This window comes from Cuculus canorus, chromosome 12 (assembly GCF_017976375.1).
Source record: "Cuculus canorus isolate bCucCan1 chromosome 12, bCucCan1.pri, whole genome shotgun sequence".
In the NCBI taxonomy this organism is placed as follows: domain Eukaryota; kingdom Metazoa; phylum Chordata; class Aves; order Cuculiformes; family Cuculidae; genus Cuculus; species Cuculus canorus.
Window position 1 is genome coordinate 6479490 of NC_071412.1, and position 20833 is coordinate 6500322.

General features: G+C 39.9%; 1 protein-coding gene across 7 annotated transcripts in view; it reads left to right on the forward strand.

Moving 5' to 3' along the window:
- The first annotated feature begins 399 nt into the window (after positions 1 to 399).
- The window catches only part of ADAMTSL3 (ADAMTS like 3), a 187558-nt gene continuing 167124 nt past the window's right edge, over positions 400 to 20833 (forward strand). For 2 of the 7 annotated variants that reach the window (XM_054077306.1, XM_054077310.1), the window contains exons 1-2: positions 669 to 797; positions 2408 to 2499. In XM_054077306.1, coding sequence (XP_053933281.1) covers positions 2425 to 2499 — 75 coding nt within the window. In that variant the 5' untranslated portion in view covers positions 669 to 797; positions 2408 to 2424. Of the gene's footprint in view, positions 575 to 668; positions 798 to 1012; positions 1116 to 1252; positions 1269 to 2404; positions 2500 to 20833 lie in introns of those variants that run through there. The other 5 variants (XM_054077304.1, XM_054077305.1, XM_054077309.1 and 2 more) reach the window with 5 other exon arrangements.

Below are 20833 nucleotides of genomic sequence, written 5' to 3' on the forward strand. Positions count from 1 at the left end.
ACCTGAAGAGGGGGTGGGGCTATAAGAAAGTTGGGGAGGAGCTGTTTCCGAAGGCTTGTAGTGATAGGATGAGGTGCAATGGGTATAAACTGAAGAGGGGCAGATTTAGCCTGGACATAAGGAGGAATTTCCTCACGATGAGGGTGATGAGGCGCTGGCATAGGTTGCCCAGGAAAGCTGTAGCTGCCCCATCCCTGGAGGTGTTCCAGGCCAGGTTGGATGAGCCTTGGGCAGCCTGGGCTGGTGGGAGGTGTCCCTGCCCATGGCAGGGGTGGAACTGGATGGGCTTTGAGGTCCCTTCCAGCCCGGCCTGTTCCAGAGCTGCCCGCCGCCGCTCCCGGGCCGGCAGAGGGCGCTCTGCTCCCAACCATGGAGGAGGCGCTTCCCGTGCTGCCGAGAAACCCAAACAGATTGGAAAAGTTTCCAGCGCAACATATTTGAACCAACTCTTCATCGGTTATGTTTAGTTCACTGGAGCGTATTTTTAACTGGAGTGTCGGGGATCGCAGCCCTTTCTCTGCGTGTCGCTCTTAGAGGACTCGGCGAAAGCATCGTGGGAAGCGGCGGGGCTGAGGTATTTGTGCCCTCGAGCGGCTCGGAGGGAGGACGAGAGCGAAGCTGTCGTGTCAGACGCGCTCCTTCAGATTTACAGTAGGAAACCTAAAAATATCGCAGAGGGCTGCGCGATTCAAGACCTCCTCGGTGCGGGAGCCCCGGGAGAGGCGCTGGGAGATGAGACCCCGCGCGGATGCGGGTTTGGCAGCCGCTTTGCATCACATTCGGGGCTTGACTGCACGGTAGCTTTTTTTTTTTTTTGCCCTTCGGGGAAAGAAGCGCAGCCGCTCGGTCCGGGGCTCTCGGGGAAGGGGAAGGAGCGGGTCCGGGTCCTTTAGGCTGCCAGCCTCCCCCCCCTCCTTCCATCCGAGGACCGTGGGGACCGCTTGTGGGTGGGCGGCAGCCCCGGAGGGAGCTCGGAGCCACCAGCACCTGCCCGCGGGGGAGAGAGGGGGTTCCTTCTCCTGGTGCCACGGCGGGGTGGAATTTCTGCATGATGAGAGCATCCAGGAGGGTTTAAGATTACTGTCTACAGCTCCCCGAAAGGAGGTGATAGCGAGGTGGGTGTGGGTCTCTTCTCCCAGGTGATGGGTGAGAGGGGATGGTCTCAGATTGTGCCGGGGGAGGTTCAGAATGGACCGAAGGGGTCATCGGGTGATGGAACCGCTGCCCAGGGAGGTGGTGGAGTCCCCGTTCCTGGAGGTATTTAAAAGGTGGGTAGATGGGGTGCTCAGGAACATGGTTTAGTGGCAGGTAGGAATGGTTGGACTCGATGATCCAAGAGGTTTTTTCCAACCTGGTGATTCTTTGAAGGCTTAGGATTATGATTTAGTAGTGGACAGGTACTGTTGGGTTCAATGATCTCGGAGCCTTTTTGCTACCCAGCAATTCAGTGATCCTAAGTTTTTGCAAGGGAGGGGAAGTCTTTATTCTTTTTAATTTTATTTTTTTGAGGAAGGGAATAAAATGCTTATTTCTGTAAGGAATCTTAATTATGTTTAGTTGACAGGTGCAAGAGCTGTTGGAATAGATGGCTTTCTTTTAGGCTGTCTGACCTTTTAGAAAGGAGTACTTTTTTGGAAGGAGAGATTTGCATTCACTGTGGGGCTTTGCCTCCTGGCAGGGTGGTGGCTGGGAGGAGAGGGAGGGCGGGTTTGTGTTGGGATGTGTCTGTTAGTGATGCATGGGACTTCTGTTTGTAGATCTGTGGTAATGAAGTCTGAGAAAAAAACCAGCACTGACTAGGAATAAGCAGAATTAGCGGCATTATTACATGATTTCCTTTCTTGTTGACAGTGTTAAATTGAAAGTGACAGTTTTGTGTTGGCCCTCTAATGGTGATGATCACTAAATTGATGGATTACTTTTTTCCTCTGCCCTGATCCCTTGGTCTCTGAGCTCTTATGATCAGAGCTTTCAAAGGTGGTGTGAGTAACTGCTGAAGTCCCAGAGCTGGGCCCTCAGCTTGCCATGGGTGAAAGTGCTGGAACAGTATGTCAGAAATCCTATGCTCCTTGGATTTTATCTTCTGGAAATGAAAATGAGGGCAGATTCCCAATTTGATTATCTCCTGAATGGAGAAGAATTTAACTTGCCTGCTACTGCCAACTTCCCCAGACCTTTAATAACCACCCCCCCCCTTCCTGTTCCTTAGTTGATACCACCTCACCCTGCAGGCTGTGCTCATGGCATGCGCTGCACCGGCTCCTCTGGCCAGCACAGAACTCCAGTGTTTGCATTGCATTTCTTCCAAAGGCGGGTTCTATGCCTTTGCCCAGTTTGCTTTAGTCGTTGAAATTCTGGTGGAGCCCACTTGATTTTGTTTGTAACTTGAAATGATTTCTCTTAGCAGAGCCTTAAAGCACAAGGATGGCCAGCCCTAAAGCCACAAGGCTCTCCTGGGAGATCACTTGGCTTGCTATTGCTGTCTGTGCTCACCTACAGGTAGGTAATGACCTTGTTATTGTCATGCCAGCTCCTTTAGCAGATGATCTTGCTGCACGCTTTGAGTTACTGCTTTTTAAACACGGAACTACTGAAGGATTTGCAGTGTAAATAAAAGGCTCCTGATGAGGTTTTTGTTTTGCTGAAGAGAATTTAAAAGAAATCCATGTGGGAAATGAGTATTCTTTCTCCCCCTAGTAATACCGTACCTCACTTTACTATATGGGGACCAAAGGGAGATCTTGCCAGATGTTTAATGCCATGGGTCTTTCTAGGCAGCACAGCTGCTCTTTGTTCCCAGAAGGTTTAGCACCTGATAAATGTTAAGATACTGTAAGTGACAAAGGTTATATAAATACCTGGGTAGAAACATCTAAAGCACTTGAAGTCAGTGTTGAGAGGGAACGTGGTCAAAAAAGGTCTTTGATTCAAGTGTTCAATGAGTACAGGAACCATGGAGGAAAACCATAGCTGCCAGCTGATCTATTGCCTGACACATGAGCCTAATCAGTTCCAAGAAGTGAGTATTTCAAGAAATATGGAGTGCTGGCATGCAGCAGAGATGTTATAGTATGTCATTCTCTATACTGATAGTTCCCACAGCACTGAATGTTTCAAGGATTCTTCGGTCTTAAATATACCCAAATCCAGAAATCCTTAGAAAAGGATGGCAAAATAAATGGAAGAATATTCTTTTGGAATAAATAGCATCATCTTTTAAAGTATTGTAGAAGTTTTTGACAAAAGCAGTCAAATCTTAGTTTTAAATAAAATCAAATCAGAGATGCTGTTTACTGTAATACTGTTTCGTAAAGTTTGTACTATGGCAGTGCTGAGAAATGGTGATTTCAAACTGGAGCCTGGCAGGCTGGGCATTGTATAAGTGAACATCCTGAAGAATTTTGAATCAAAGGATGATACAGCAGGCAAAAGCAAATTCATTTAGCAGCTGTCTGTTGCTGAACACCTCCTGTACCTGGGTACTTGAGTAAAGGACTTGCAATTGAGGTTAAAATTATTAGATTGGTATCCATTGTACAGCAAAATGTAGTGCATTCAGTGCATATCCAAGCAGATAGGGCAAAAGTGAGGTCATCTGCTTTTCACTGGCATATTTCTTATGCAGGAACAAAAATTTTATGGATTTGGTCTGCCTGTTCAGCTTATAGTTTTATGTGCAAGGATTGCAGTGATGCTGTAATAACTGACCCTGTAGAATACTTGGAAAGTAGTATGTAAAGTTCACTGGTTATGATTAGAACAGAAGTTCAGAGAAGGGAAACTTCAGTTTCATGTTTGGGTCTTTTGCTTATGAAAAGACTTCTTATCTTTTGCAACATTTTTCTTCTGTTTTTTTTTCCTTTCATATTTTTCTTATTGTTGAACTAGAACCAGTAGTGGCTTAGTTTCCTCTTCTTCATGAGTGGTTTGGCGTAGATTCACTTGTCTATTTACAATAAAAACAACCCAAACACATTGTAATAATCAACCGGCTATTGTGATGAGCTTTATGAACATTTTAATCCAGGTAAAATGTTTTTGATTGTCCTTCAAAAGATTCTAATCTGTTTGGCATACTTGAATCATTAGCACTTAACCCCAATCTTGTAGGAGGCCCTTCTGCTTTTCAGTTTTAGGTGTTTTATCATAATCTTAGTCACATTAAAGACATTTTATATTACTTAAAATAACATTTTTGGTGTCCAATAACCATTAATTCTTTAATTGGTTGCTTGGGGCCATACTATATGGACCACACACAGTCATTCTACCTTAATATTGTACCATAGCTTCCACTAGTGTTGGTTTTGGCTATTAAAGTGCTTATGTCTGGAGCTAATCAATTAGAAACAATTGGATGCTGGGCAAGGTCACAAGTCTATGTCATGTCACTTAAGTGCAATTGATTAATTTCATCCTGCTTGAGGCAGGTACTGAATAAAATAATGACCATTTTATAAGAATGTGGTGGAAATGTGGTATGAATATAGCGCAAAGAAAACTTTAACATGAGAAGTTGTGAAAAAGAGGTAGCTGTTACCGAGTAGAAATGAAGGTTAACTTTGGTTATAGGAGCCCTTTCTGGTTTCTTCGTAGCATGGTAGCCCAGCGCAGTGTTTAGCTGGGCTTCAAACTGAACTCTGTCCTCACAGATACGCAGAGTCTCAAATCTGACAAATTTTGTCAAGGGCAGATTAGTTGCTCTACGGGTAGATGAGTGAGATTTCATAGGACAGCCCAGCTAATTGTTACCACTGAGCACTGCTAAGCCTCCTGTTCATTAAATCTGTGTCTGAGAACAGTGGCATAAGTGACTCGGGAGGAGCTTACTTATGGGCTGGTCTTGACTGTGTTCTTTTGCAGACAGAGCCTACTTTTTTTTTTTTTGATGTGAGCCAATATAAATTAAATTAATGGAACTGCATTAGTCTAAAGCCAATGGTAATCCAAGCAAATAATGTCTGTGTTTTTCTTAAGCATCTCCTTCCCCATCATGGAATAATTGATTGTTTCTAAAGATTTAAATGATGAAACTGTCTGAAGAAGTTACTGTATTCTACAGACTATATGTATTTTTTTAACATAAACTATATCCTTGGACTGCAACGTAGCTACTCGTGTATTTATGGCTAAAGACTCCCGATTTTTCTCACACGGCAACAAGTGAGCTATCAATACTACAGATTGTAGGAGATGGTTAAGCTAATAAACAAAATAAAAGTACCCAAGTCCAATTTTGCTGTTTTAAGTCATCTCTTGAGTACACATAGCCCCATATCGGTAATTGAAAAGGTAGGATTTTCAGTCTGGTAAACTACTTTCTTAACCTTATGGTAACATTTTATTACACCATTTAACTAGATACTGTTATTATTTGTTATGAAATATGTCAGAGTGTATATCTGCATATACTTACTAATGGATTAATGGCAGCAAGAAGCGCTGGCTAGCAGATTCATAGAGACAAATATGTCATCAAGAATTTTACACGTGGATTCACTTTAGATTTATTCTTTGGTATGTTGTTTTCAAACCAGGAATACACTGATATTTTCTTAGGTTCCTGCAGTCCAAATGAAACCTTCTACAAATCAGTCGTTTGGCCTCCAAAGGCCATGGGTTTGCTAATGTCTGAGGAGGGAATAACAGCAAAGACACCATGTCTGGATATTTAAGAAGCATTAGCTCTGGGTTTCTAGGGGAGGAAAAGTTTCATAGGTAACATATTCAATGAATAAACTTTTAGTTGCGCCTATGATTTATGTTTCTGCAATCCCTGCCTGCATTATGGTATTTTCTAACTATCTGTGATATTTTGGATATAGAGGATATACATGCTGAAAACATTATCTTATTCAAAATGATTCTGCCATAACTGATGTGCCAAAAACTACCAACACAGCAAATGTCTTTAAGGTTGAGTTTTGCAAGGCCAAAAACCTGATGTCCATTATATGACATAGTGGACTTGGAGACCATTGTTGTGAAAAACGTTTGGAATATTGTTTTAGAGTCACTGAATGTGTTGCACATTCAGAGAATAGATTCAGAGAATAGATTATGATCTACATGACACATGAGTAACGATTATTAAACCTCCAGTAACTTTCATAAAAAATATCAGGATGAGATTTGCTAGCCTGGAGTTAAATCAGAAGCACTTTTGCTTTTTAGTAGGCAGGTTGCAATTCTGCACCCATCTGGAGTTCTGCCATCAGCCTCAATAGGCCTGTGGCTTTGTTCTTAGCTTGAAGATTAAAGTGTCGCTGCTACAGACAAATAACACTTTTGAGACTCTGTAGAAGAGTTTTGACTTAAAATATTCATTGTTATTGACAGGGTTGTAACTCAGTGACAATGTTACCAGAAAACTTATGTAATTTTCTAAACTTGCTTTGAATTTATGAGTAACAATGATTGCTCAGCCAGTGCTCATAGCATCTGAACTGCTGTTACCCCCAGTTTGCAATCCAAAAGAGTTGAATTGCCAGAAATTGTGATCAATCCGTCTTGTGGCTTTAGACGCAAACTGTGCATGAATACTTATTTTTTAAAATGTACTTATAAAAAATTTAGGCCAACTGTAGGAGATGACCAAGAGCACAGATAATATCAGTGGAAGGCTCCCTTTACTCTCATTTGTTTTCATTTTCTTTGTAAATATTTTTGTTGTAGTGATTGAGTGATGCTTGCAGCAATACAACGCGAGCAAATCAGCCCAAGCATGGTCCAAACCCATATAATTCCAATGCAGCAAAGGTGTTTTAGTGTGCATAGCCAGCCAAATTTTGAACTCTTATCTTCAGACATGGATATCAGCGCTCACTGTGATAATTATTTTTGTTGAGGATACACTAAGAACTGGGCAGAGATTCTCAAACCAGTTGTGTGTAGAGCTTTGAATTGTTGGTTCCAAAATGAGATACCTGAAAGCCATACACTTTTAGAGAAGGCTGAAGTGCAGGAATAATCTTGCGTAACAGCCAGTGGCTTCTGATTTCTCTTGGAAAAAAATAGTGAAGAAATGAAGGAAAAGCTCTAGGATAATCTTTGGTTTTAGCAGATATTTGAACACTTAGTCATCGATAATTACTCATTCAGGTCTGCTTGGTGTAGCTGGATCCTTCATATTCTTTACCAAATTGGGGCATAAACAGCACTGAGGGTGGCAGTTTTGCTCACTGCATCAAATTCCATTCCTGCCTTTGTGTTGCAGAAAATGTACATGATTGATTATACTGATATTAAAGCCCTTTTACTGTTTGGAAATCATGATTTGGCCATCCAAAATAATAAGCTTTGCTTCAAAAGAACATATATTTTAAAATCTGAATCCCTTTACTTGCTTTTTGAACCTGTGGAGTTCACATATTTATGTCATTATCTGCAATTTTAGGGCTTGAAGCTTTTCTTAATATAGCTCTCCATGCTTACCTGAATCCAGGAGCTGGGGTTTAAGTAAACACCAAATATCATATGGCTTACAATGAAGCAGTAAAATATACTAATAACAGTGGTAGCGGGAGCAGACTTGTAATTGTGCCTCAAGCCTTATTTGTGTTGTAAGGCTATGCTAGAAGTCTTTGGGCATGAGTGATACCATACTGTGCAAATGTTGTGCTTGACTGTGAAGTCAGTGTGTTGTTAAGATTTTATATATTTGGTAATACTGATGATAAAGTCTTGGCTGTGTACAGCCCAGCACAGTCTGACTTGAGCTGTTCCAGTGTAATTCTTACTATGCAATATCTCTGTAAAACAAAGAGTTTGTGCATGGAGAAAGAGTGGATTTGATTTTAAAGTACAGTTTGCTAGTGAGCACTGCATTCCAGAGGGGACACTGGATATAGCCATGGCAACTCTGGAGAGAACTGAGACCTATGTAGGAACTGTGTAGCCCTGCAGTTCTGATCTACCCTCTGCGTGCACTTTGTCACTTGTAGATAAATAAATCCTTTAGATTTCAAAAGCATGTATATAACTTTCTTTCCCTAAGTGGAGAACTTTTCTTGTTATTAGCTGAAGTATGCAGACTGTCAAGTACCCTTGAATTTAAGGGTTATTTTCAAAATGGCCTCAGTCCAACTTTTGGGAGAAAGTACAGGTCTACAAACTCACTTTTTGATGGCCATCAGCAATGTAAGGGTGCTAAACATAGTGCAGATATTGTAGCATTTTCAGAAGGGTTTGTGTGATGTAGAGCCTTTGTTTTGGTAACTTTCATTTAAGACTTGGGACATAAGTACTGTTATGTACTTAAGTGCATTGGTTGGTGCTTAGATGGGTTTTTTGAAACAACTAATGAGGTGAATTTAAATTAATCCCATGGGAACCAGTCATTAGGTGCCTTACGCACTTCCAAAAGTCTGGGTAAGCAGTGGTCATCATATTTAGTTGATTAAACTGAAACTTTCACCCTTAAAACTCTCTTGAACCAATAGGTTTCTGGTGTGTGAATTCTAGTACCTGGGTGTGTAGATATTTGATACTTGAGAGGGCCAAGTACAAGTGCTGTGTGTTTATATAGGGAGGGCAGTCTTTGAAAAGTTGGCCTATTATATCCCTTTCAGACAACATATTACATAAATTGTTTAGGAACAATGTTATTTCTGTTTCTAATTTTATATTTATTAAATCTAACATCATTATGGAGAGAAAATGAAAACAGTATTCTCAGTCTGTTTTGAGAAATATGGTTTCCAAGAATTGTCAGTTTGTCATGCTTCTGGATCTACTAGTAACACTGCGAATGCAAATCAGCTCAACTCAGTTGTGAAACAATGACAGAAATCCACTTACAATTGTAATTACTAGATTGTTGTTGTATGCTAACTGCTGTCATTTGTGTCACGGTGGGAGGTCTCAGCCTGTTAATGATGCTGCTTTGTAGCATTAAATAAGTGGAGCATTTGTTTATATGTGGAAACATGTATTTCTGTATTTATGTAATGTTTTCTTTCTGTCATCAGGTGCTTTGCCAAAAATCAGAACTGCTTAAAATTTATAGGAAACAATCTCGTGTCCAAGCAGAACAAGGTATTTCTTATAGTGTGTATATGTGAAAGGAGCTACAGAGGCTCACTCTATAGTAAATGAAGATGTAGAGAAGAGAGTTCAAGCTGCCTGATCTATTGCCTTTTAGTATCCTAGAAGTCAGAGGACATGGACACACTTGCACTGCCACAGAATGTGAAGAGTCAAGGATTGTGTTCTCTCAAGCTCTGGCAGTAAATGTTTCCTGGCCTGCACCTTGCAGAAGCTCTGAGAAGGTTGTAGAAACTGGCTGTATTCCCAGCTGGCTGATTCAGCAAGAAGTTAACTAGCTCCAAAACCATCCCCCTCTTTGTTGCAATTTCCCTGCCTGTAGATGTGGCTGCTCCAGGACATCTACTGGCATGGAGAAATGCGAAAGGACAATGCAAGTACTGGCTCCAATACTTTCAGATTCATCTCTTCTGCTGGGAGTTTTCCTTGCTTTCTCAGCTACTGCAGCCTCTTGGTGCAGCAGTGCTGCGCGAGCAGAAGGCTAAACGAGCTCGGTGCTCTCTGTGGATGTATAACAAATGAAATACTCTAAAATATGATTTGGCTTCCTCTCTTGAGAGTCTCCTTCTATGAGATGTTTTCAAGGTCTCATTACTCACTTACTGTTTTGTTTTCTTGAGTCTCCAAATAGTTTTAAACTGTTCCGTGATCGACTAACATGGATGTTGGCTCAAAAAAAACAATAGCAGAGTAGCATCTTGAGTATTGCCTGCTTGGTAGATGATGTTCTAACTGCAAACTGCCAGGTACATCCAACATATTCTTGATTCTATCAGCTGATCTCATCAACACTTCTGTTAGAAAGCAGGAGGAGGAATACATCACTGGAGAGAGATGTCTTGTGTATGCTGTATGCTATGCAGGGATTTTACTAAGGCCATTAAACTGATCAGACTGCTTGAACGGGCTCTGTTTTTTGTAGCCTGATTTTTATAATTGTATTTATATGAATGTAAGGTGCTTTCTGTGACTAACAGTTACGCTTTTCCCCTAGAGTGGTGTTTCTCAGGTAAGTCTTTTAATGAACAGCCAGCTCAGATCTTCACAGCAGTTGAAAGTGCAAATTGAATGACAGGAAGTGTTATGAAGGGAAGGAGTAAAACAAAGAGTATCATCCTTTCACTGTATGAATTCCTAGTTTGTCCATATGAATACTGTATACAGTTCTGATCCTTTTATGAATGGAGTGGAAAGGCTACACAGAGACCAGCTGGTAACTTGTTTCTTTGAGTGAAACAATGAAAGGTGATTGACTTCCATGTTATGGTCTTTGGCATTCCTTCCCTTCGTGTTTTTTTTTTTTTTTTTTAGTAGAAGGTTAGGTTTCAGGGGAGACAGGACAAGTGCTGGTGAGATCCACTAAGTACTATTATATAGACAAAGTATAGCAGGCTAAGAAAAGTAGGTGAGTACAGGAAAGTATTCCTGGAAAGTATTGTACATTCTTGCTTGGAACATGCTGTTTGGGTTTCCAGTTATGGCTATTTTTGGAAGCTGATGGGCTGGATGGTTCCTTGGTGTGAACCATTTCAGCTGGTCTTATGTCATTTTGATGATCCTTGGGGCTGCACTTGAGGATTGTTGAACTAGAAGTAAAAACCAAACCTAGACCCACTGTCACTTTGACTCGTCATTTAAAAACTAATATTGAAGAAGTATGTTCTCCAGACACCAGGTGTATCTGGAGGTATACCCTGATGCATAAACTTGCTCAAAACCTATGTAGGTGCCTACGTTCTGAGCTTCTCTGTGTCTGCCTGGAATATATTTAAGTTGTTACTAATTCTCTTCACAAAGAGTTTTATTAAGTTTCTAGCACATTTTCAAATTTTGATGTTTTGGAATGATTTTTAAAGTAGACAACAGAATTTTGGTCTTCTTGCTCATTTACTGGAGCACTTTCTTGTTTTTAAACAAACACTAGTATTTCCTTGAGCAAGATAAATGGAGAAATGGCTTCTGGTATTTTACTAAATAAGGCTTGGCTTAAATTCCACTTTCATTATGTGGTTAGTCCTTCTATAAGACAGAAATATTCCAGACGTTTTCCCCGCATGAGTGAGCACTTGCCTTCACCCCAGTGTGAAACTGCACACCCAAATGCTTTTCCCATTTCCTCTTCCTACGTCATTCAGTTAAATTTGGAACACAATAGGTTGGTTAAAACTATAAGAAAACCTTCCAAATGCCATCTTAATGTGTACGGGGTTTTACCATACAGCTGTTTATCTTCTGCTAAGAGGAAACTATAAATATATTTTTAATGCCAGGAGCTGGGGTTAAAATGCTATTACTTATCCAATGGGAATAGATTTGAAAATTAGTAAGCAATTAGACCACTAGGCAAATACATTTTACTTAATGTTGCAAGTCTCCTGGGCATTTCAGATATCCTGTTAGCATCACCTGTGCTTAACTTGCAACCTCTTAAATCTTTCCCTAGTCTTAAAAAGCAGTGTCACTTTGTTAGGGAAAAATTTCTGTACATGTTTAATCTTTGTTTATTAGCTGAATTTTAGTTTTTATAAAAAACTTGCATGGTTTCTCCAAGGCTGACAAAGATGTACTGGGAACACTAGGCTTTTCTTGGAGAAAATATCTTCCGGTAGATAACCATCTTGGGAAGGGCCTTAGCTAGGATAATACACCATGTGGGTCTTGTTCTGATCCCTTGAACTTGCTTGAATTATGTTCTTAGAAAACACCAGTGATGTATTTGTTTATAATTGCTTATTTTTCTTGCTGAACTTAGACCTCTGTGGGCCATCTGTCATGTGTCACAAAAGCCACTCTTTAAGATTGGGGAGAATGTAGGAATTGTAGATTGTTTTTTTTTGTTTAAAATGTTAAGGCGAGTCCTTGACGACACTGAAGAGAAAACCTTGTCCTTTTCAACTATACCGTAGGAGTGTCCAATCATTCCTGGTCTGCCTAAAGGTCATACTGCATCAGTGGTGACATGAGGACTCTCAGTGTAGGTGCCATAAAGCCTCAGTCTTGAAGAAGATCCAGGCTGGGGAGCTTTGTGGGCTTCATTAGGTTGCTATTCCACAAGTGAGACGTTGTTTTGTAAAATTTGGGCTTTCTGCTTCGACAGTTCAAAATTCGGCACTTGAATAACAGTGCAACTGAAGTCCGCAGGCACTTTGCCTGAGACATCAGTAGGAGTTTTTCCTGAGTTAAGACCTGCCCATAGGAAGCAAGCTGAGGCTGAATTTCATTAGTGCTAAGTAGTTGGTTATCGTATTTCCTGTCGTGTGGTGTGAATCATTTCATCTCTTCTTCATGTAACTGCGAAGGACAGATGGCAAAGCTGTGTCTGCAGCTGTTTGTTTTCTTGAAAACTGGCTGTATGTATCCCTCTGGAAAAAAAGCAGAGATAATAAAAAAAGATAGTTTGCCTGTTGCTTATAAACCTTGCAAAATTTGAAGTGATTTCCATTTTTCTACATGTCACTTTTTTATTGTGTGTAATTGAAAACCATTTTATCAGGTGTTCCAGACCATCCCTGTTGGCAAGATTTTCTCTGAATTGCTGCAGAGGGAAACATCAAAAACAATCCTTAGAGCATGTATGCTATTTTTTTTCAGGAAAACTGAAGCAGTACGTGGAAAATCTGTGAGTTTTTGCTAGATTTACTATATTCAGAAGATTCCTTTGAACCTTTTCAGGGGTTGGGCTCTCCGCTGCACGGTGCAGTTCTGCTAATGAAAATAGAGGGAAACATAAGCACATCATAAATAAGGAAGATATAGAGGGTTGATTTCTACATGTAGCATTTTGTCTGTGCATATGAAAATTGACATCATGGCGTTGGAATGTTGACCGTGTTTTGCATTTTGCTAGCTGCTTTTACTGGAAAGCATGTGTTTCAAAGGGAGTTTTCAATTTTTATAAGTTTTTGCCTCTGTAATAGCCCAGTCTTAATTTGAGTGTAGACTTGAGCTATGAATAAAATTTAACTCATGAAGTAAGAGATGCATCTGGCACTAAATGTGAATGAATTATGCAAACATTAGCCAGTAATGTACGTATTTGGATGAGAATAGTCAAAGCCAACCTTTAGATTCCGCTGTTAGCGCTCAATGTCCTCTTACTCTGAGAATACCTAACCTTACTCTGAGAATAAGGATATTGAGGTCTGAGAAACTCCTCTCAAGAAAAGCTATATTAAGTGTGGGGAAAGAGTAGTTGGCTGCATAGAGCCAATCCTGTGTGCAGAGTCTTCACTAATGTGCTTTCTTAGCCCCAGATGGCTCAGTGAAAGAAGGCAGCTGAGAAGGGAAGAAAACAGACTAGTGGCAATGAAAAAGTGGCACTAGCTCTTCATCTGAAGAGTAATCATCCAGATAAAATTGGCAACATTCAATTAGACTAACTTTCAGTAATGGGCTGGCCTCTCTCCTCAACATTCGTAATCCAATTCATTTTCCCAGAGTTTCAGGGTTATATGCTCTGTAGAAAGTTGGCAACCCAAGTTTCCCATGTCATCAACTCCATTCAGTCTCCTGAGAGAAGAGTTTCCTGGTACAACATCCTTGCACCTGCTAGTTCTTCCCCAGCTCTTCTCAAAATCAGAGCACTCTGAGCCCCTTCACAAAATATTCAATGCTACTTGAGTAGTTTACTAATTTTTATAATCATGTGTTTCCCCAAGTGGTATGAGGCAGTTCCAGTTCCATTCACCTATCTTTGTGATGAAGGACCCAAATTCTTGGTGGTGTTTTGAGTGTCTAAGGTTGATGGGTATGAAAGAGTTAGACATCTGTATTATTCTGAGAAATTAAATCTGCCTCTTCAAGGTAAATCTCAGGTGCGTAGTAGCTGTTAAAGTGTATGTGCCCTTATCTGCAGAGAAAAGCTAGCACGTGTTTTTGAAGGAGCTTTTTACACCCCTCAAAAAAATGCAATTCTCCTTTTTAGGTGGTGGTATTTCATGTTGAAAGCCTCATTAAACTGCTAAAGTTCTAGAGTTCATTCCTACATGTATGCTCTGTGGAAATGTGTGTGTGTGGTGTATGTAATAGCACTAACAAAGTTCCAAGCAAACTGAGATTGTCTTCAATTGAGTTTTAGTCTGAACAAAGTGTTAGATAGCTGCAGGTTCCTAATAGACTCTTGTCTGCAGGGAAGTTACAGGGCAGCTGTATGAAAAACAATGTACAGTTATTTATCCTGGTGTTATTTACAGTTGAGAAAGTAGATACCATCAGATCTTTTTGCACAGCTAAACGAGAGCCCAGGTCAAGAAAAATGAGGAACAGTTTGAAGTTGAAGGGTGATGCAGCTTACTAGGCTGAATACCTGCTTGACCTGGGGTTTGCAGTGGCAGGATTGGTCTCGTAAAATGGGGTCCTGCTTGCCTGATCTGTCTTTTGCATTGGAGTTGGTTCTTTATTTAAAGTAGCTTAGATGAAAATCCTGTTCAGAGTGGCATAATTAACATTAGGTCAGGCATTATATACGGAGAACTATGTGGAGGCAATTGCTTTGATACTTGTTGAGTTCTGGTCAGCTTTTAAAATGCTGGTGCAGCTCACCTAACATCTGTTCCTCTTTCTGGAGGGCTGTTAGCAGCCTGTGCTGTTTATATGGGCTGCTAGTACCAGAGAATCTCTGCTGCAGTAGCCGTTCTTCTCTCTCTGTGTGGATTTCTGTGAGGGTTTGTCTGGTACTCGGCTCTTCCACAAGATACTGGAGTTGCAAAGGCCTTGTGGTGAGATCATCCAACTCTTGGCTCCTATGGAGAGCACATAAGAGGTCACATTTTTCAGTGACACGTAAAGTGACTCACAGGGCTCTTCCTTCTCTGCTTTTTTCCTATATCTTATATATAAACACCCTCATAAACTTTAACCAATTGGAAAAAAAAATCATAATTATTCTTCATATTTCATCAGAACATTTCAATGTGAACGGCTAACTTTACATCTCAAATGTTCAATTATTAATTGTCATGATAGCTACCTCTGACTTTTATTGGTTATTTCCAGAATCCTGTTTCAAGTATAGCAAGATTTGTGCAAGCTTTATTGTTAGGGGTGAAACTTTAACTTTATTAGGATTAAGTGTTTAATAGTATAATTTGCTGCATATGTTGCAAATACAAACTGCTATGAATAGATCCTCTGTAGAAAAAAAAGGCATTTGATATGTTATGTATGGATTTAAATCCAATATGTTGTTATCTTTAACTAAAGGAAATTATGGAAAGAGATTTACTGAGAAGGGTTTATTCTATTAGCTTTAATTTCTTTAAAACATTTCTTAACTGAAGCTGAATTTTGTTTCTGTATTTTGACTTTGTTTAAAATGTGCTGTACATAACTTCCTTTGTTCCTTGAATATTACTCTGAAAATAGTACAAATTGACTGTTTTTCATATACGTGAGAGGAGAAAAGTAGTAGTAGGTGGAATATTTATTTAAGTGGAGTGCCTTGTTTTCCTATTTGTCTACTTACAGTAGACATGGGGGTTTAAGTGCAAGGTTTCCTGTTATTATACTGAGATTTTAAAAATGTAATTTTTATACTTTGTAAAGAACTGGAAAAAAGGGTCTCCCTTTCCTACGTGTTTTCAGCCTCAGACTCCCAGGAAGCAGTAGTGTGGAACAGATTGGTTTAGAGAAGGTATCGGATTTTGGCTTGATGCTGAAGGAGCAAAACCAGAAGAGCAGAGCAGACTGCATATTCCCAGTCTGCATGAGACATTTGATTAATCTGTGAAATACTTGTGAATGGTTTGGATTCTTATGGCTTTTAGGTAATTTGGAATGACTATGTTTGAAAATGGGAGGAATGAATAGTTTTGGCTTATTTTGAGATTTGGAGACCGTATTCAATCTTCTTGGCATAAGCATTTTGATTTGGAGATTGTGTTATTGTCCCATACTTCCTTTTAAAATGTGTAGTTGCTTCTTTGGTTATTTAAGTAGGAAGGTAATCAGGCTTTTTTGATAAATGGGTTGTAACTTTTATAGAACAGTTTGTAGACAGGTCTTTCTTCTGTTGTAAAAGCTGGAGTAACACAAAACACAGGAAAAGCTGCACACATCGTCTTAACTCTAGGAAAGGAAAAGCACACAGGAAAGAGGCAGATCCCATTCAGTCACTTTTAGATGGTTTTCTGCAAGAGGACAACAATTTTCAGATCTTGTGTGGATGTGCAGGGTTCCCTTCAGCCTTTCTACCAGGAACTATAAAAAGTTTGTATAAAGGCACGGAATAATTACAGCCTGAGTTGGGCCAGAAAGTTGGCTTTTTTTCACTATAATCAGCATAAAAGAACATCTCTCTTGGCAAAAAGGACTGGACTCTGAAATAGAGATGTTCTGGACTGATAATTCCAAGTACAGCCAAACTTGTAGAGGAATACACAGGTTAAGATTTATATTCGTGTCTTGTTATTTAAAATGAATGCTGTTTAGTCTTCATATAATGACGTTTTACTCTGTATAGAGTGCAGAGGAGGCCAGGCCTGTAAAATGTGCATGTAAAAACAAGATTACTGCCGCAGTTAACTTCAGCACTTCAGCACGGCTTAACTGTGTGAGGCTATCTTATTGTTTACAATTCGTAGAGCAGTGAATGTGAAGAGATGTATAATTATGCAGGATAAGAACAGATCAACTGAGTCATTAAGTGCATGGTATTTCACACCACTATGCGCAAATTCACGAGGTTGTGTAGGTTCTAACTTCAGTAGTTTCTACTGTTATGGCTGTCTTTAGTTTTTAGCCATAGATATATAGGGCAGAAAGAATCCTCTGCAGTTAAATAAAAGGGCAGATGAATTTATTTCCTTGCCTTTGCATAGTCCATTGTTCTTGGATGCTGTCTGTATTTTGAAAAATCTTAGTATGCTGAAGACAAACATATGAGAATCTGGAACCTTGCTAGAATTTTAGATACTGAGCTGTTAGGGTTGGCCTCGTAGCTCACATTAGCTTGTACTGGCAAACGAGGAGCTGACTGTGGATAAGAAAAGTCAGGGGAGGTTGTTGCCACAGATGCATCCAAAAGTGCTCATGAATAGCTGAAAAACATTCTGTAGGAATAGTGCCCTTCTGTAAATCCTCAAAATTAAACTATGCTGTCAAGAATTCTGTTTCACCATACATGTAAATGGTAGCTGTAAAAAAGAAGCTGCTGGATGTGCAAGAACAGGCATTAGACATCAGGCATGTATTGGGAATTCTGCATTTCCCGTTGCTGTTTTTGAAAGCAGCGAGTGATGCATCCCTTGTCCTACAAGAGGCATGACAGTTTTTCAAAAGATAAGGTCAAGTGGACAAACCAAGATTGTGTTCTCTTTTAGAATTCAGTATATAAAAGCTGCTTTTGAAAAGCTATTCCTTAGTAGCTGTCCTACTTCTGAGCAAAATAGTGGTGCTTTCTACTTTGCTGAAGGAGGGGAAGCTGAATGACTCACCTTCTAAAAGATATTCCTGTCTCTTAGAGCTAATTGCTCATTTTGCATGCAAGACAGATGCATTAAGAGATTTGACTGTACCAGCCACAACAATGACAGTCCCTCCACAGCCTTTCCTGTATTGGTCAAGGTAGGAGGGCTTTCAGTAGCCTGACTGCAGTTTCTACTTAGTGTTCAGTTGTATGTCTAATTTTTAGTTGCTGGAAGGCTCTGTGAAATGCCAGTAACTAGGTACATGCTGAAAAGTTATCAGCTCCTTTGGTCAGATTCTTTGAACTGCTAGAAAAGAGAAGGAAACAAGACAGTTTATCTTCCTAGCCATGTGATATGCCATCGTAAACTCCAGTGTGGTATTCTGAAGGAGTAAAATTATTCTTTAAATTTCCCATAGAAAGATAATCATTACTGGAAAGCAATGCATGACTTATGACATGTCTCAATTTATTCGTCCTGGGAGCTATCTGTTGTGTGTACACATCTGCTTCTGTACACCCACACAGGATGGGAAGATATTCTTCCACAGGAAGGTCTTCCGTTCCCTTAGTGTGCAGGTGGTATGTATTGGCAAATCATGTATTGTGGATATGATAGCCAAGTTCCCAGAGTAATGTGCGCAGAGTGAAGCAATTCACTCGACTTCAGCTGTTGGAATGAGAATACAAGATGAGTGACTAGAAATATAATCGCATGGCCTATCTTTCAGTGTTCCTTCTGTGATACCTCTTTTAGTCATTTATGCTGGTTGCATTTGAAATAGAGACCATTAGAGGGTTAAAAATGGTATGTTAGTGAGATAAGCCACAGTGAAAGCACTTTGTGCTTAAGATAATAAAAAAGAAAATGCAAAGCATTTAAGAGGGCATCATACCTTTTAGACTTTCAAAACACTAGACATATTTTGCCTTTGAATTTTAGATATTCTTGAATGTTTGCTTTTCTTCATCCTTTTTCTGTTGTGCTCATTGAGTGTGTTTCTGTAATCACTTAGATAATTTTAGAACTGCTTAAACAGTTTTAAGTTTTTCTTAAGTTTTAAGAAATTTCCAAGCAGCTCATGGAAGATGGGTGATAAGTTGTAGTGTTGAAACTATCCTGATTAAAGCAGGCATCCTGTTCTGAATTAGCGGTTTCTGTTTTCATTTTATGTTTGACTTGCTCAGTTGTGTCTTTTAACAATTCCAGTTCATTCAGAGGATTTATTTCATTCTTTCCAGCAGCAGATCCTGTGTTTATCTTTTCTCACCTCAGTAAGAGCCCTTTCCCCTTCACCATATCAGTCCTCCAGCATTACTCTAAATATCACGTAGAAGAACAAAAAATGAGTCATTAAACTAATGACCATTAGTCTTAATAGTTGTCAGTGAACAGATGCCTGCAGTGCCTGTCATGTGAGCTTTTAATTGCTCTGCTTTTTTACTGCTAAAGCACAGTTATCTAAGCAGTGGCTTATTAGTGCATGTGAAATATTGTCAGTTAATGCTAGTAGATGAATTGTAACCAGGAAGGACAGATTAATGGTAGGTCCTCTTTCATATCTAGTCTTTTCTGATTTGGAGACTTTGCTTTTTTTTTTCTTCCCCAGGGTGCTTCTGCTTCTTTTATTATGTTATTTGCTTTTTGTTCACTTATTGCACTTGTTCTAGTCAGCCTTTGCTTCGTTAATGCTGAAGGGTGTGTCTGGCTCAACACAACATACAGTTAAAATCTTGATGTGCTTGAGATGCTTTCACTGGCAAGAGACAAAGGCAAAGTACACTTGGAGAATAACCATCCCCTCATCCCCCCCAAAAAATTAAGAGAAAATGGATGGATAAAAGATATCAAGACCAGAAACAGTGAACTGAGGTATTAGTTAAGCTGAGATTAAAATGAGGCTGAATTAAATATTTAATAGTGTGGAGGCATACATGGAGAACTGAGTTGTGGTGTTTGAGTAGTGGGCCTGGGTCAGAGAAAGCATTTCAGCAGCAGAGGATCAGGTAGGAATGATCAGGATACTGGAAGTCAGTGGCAGTAATCTCAAAGTGGTACAAGACAACAACAAAGATGCTAATAAGACAAAGGTAATTTCTTAGGGTAAAATGAGTTGGTAGGAGGTAGCATGCTTTACATGGTGGTTGATGTATCAGAGTTCCTGACATCAGTAAAGCAGAAAAAGCTTAAAAGCTCTAGAGTATTTGCGAAAATGCATTAGAGACTTAGAGCCTGCGTGCTGTGAACAGTTTCTTTCGGGAATTTCTCTTCAAAATCATGCTGAAACAGGTGTGCACACGTGGAAGGCACTTGGCTGAAAGACATTCACCTCATGTGCCTTATTAATAGCCTTAAACCAACATTCCTACAGCAGAGCCACGACCATTTAACTGCTTCCTTATTGTGAAAATGTGCCTGACCCGGAGCATGTGCTACGGGGCTCAGACCATAAACCCTGCAAAGGGACTTACTGCAAGAAAGAAGAGTAGACGAAGAACTGGGTTAATATCACTGAAATTATCAGAAGTGGAGAACAAACAGTGGAAAAAAAATCACGTTTTCCTCACCATGTGTTAGACACATTTATGTGCTGAGCTGTTGTAAATCACAGCTTAGCCTGAGAGTGAACATGTGACTGTGGCTTTTTCCACAGTCTCATTTTTTTCAGGTGAGAAAGGATTAATCAGAGTAGCTGGGAGGAGAACAGTTTTGATTATTTACACTCTACTCAGGGTGGTCTGTCTTTTTAACTATGATTTTGGGACACTCCCTGCCTCCCATCCCCTAAGAGATGTTGACAAGATAGAAGCGGGAGCTCTGTGCTCGGATCAAGACGATGAATGAAGAGCAGTGTTAGCCCAAGTTCTTCTATTTCGAGGGACAGCAGTAGTAGGAGTGTGTTGATAAATATTTTGGTTGTTTGTGTGTGCTGTTTGGCCACGACACACCACCTTTCCCATCTTTTTAGAGGAAAAGAAATAAAAGTATTTCTAATGATAAACAGTGTAATAAAGCACAGAAAACCCTTATAGACCCATTCATGTACTGAATGGATCTAGAATGAGAAATGTCAGGAAAAATCAGAAGCTAGGCAAATTCAGAGTGAAAAAATAGGCAGAATTTAATCAGTGAAGGTAATTAAGTGTGAAAATAATGTATAGATTAGGTATATTCCATTTTCTTTGATATGCACTGAACTGACTGAATCTTTTAGAAAATGTTACCTATTTTAAAAAGAGGTTATGAACTTGCTACAGAAATTTCCTCGTCCAGTCTGTGGTGTGCAGGTCAAATTAGTGCCTTTGGAACATACAAGAGAAGTTCTGGCGCCACTGGGGTCAGTCCTGCATTTACTTGAGCAGTTTCACTCTATTAATCTATAC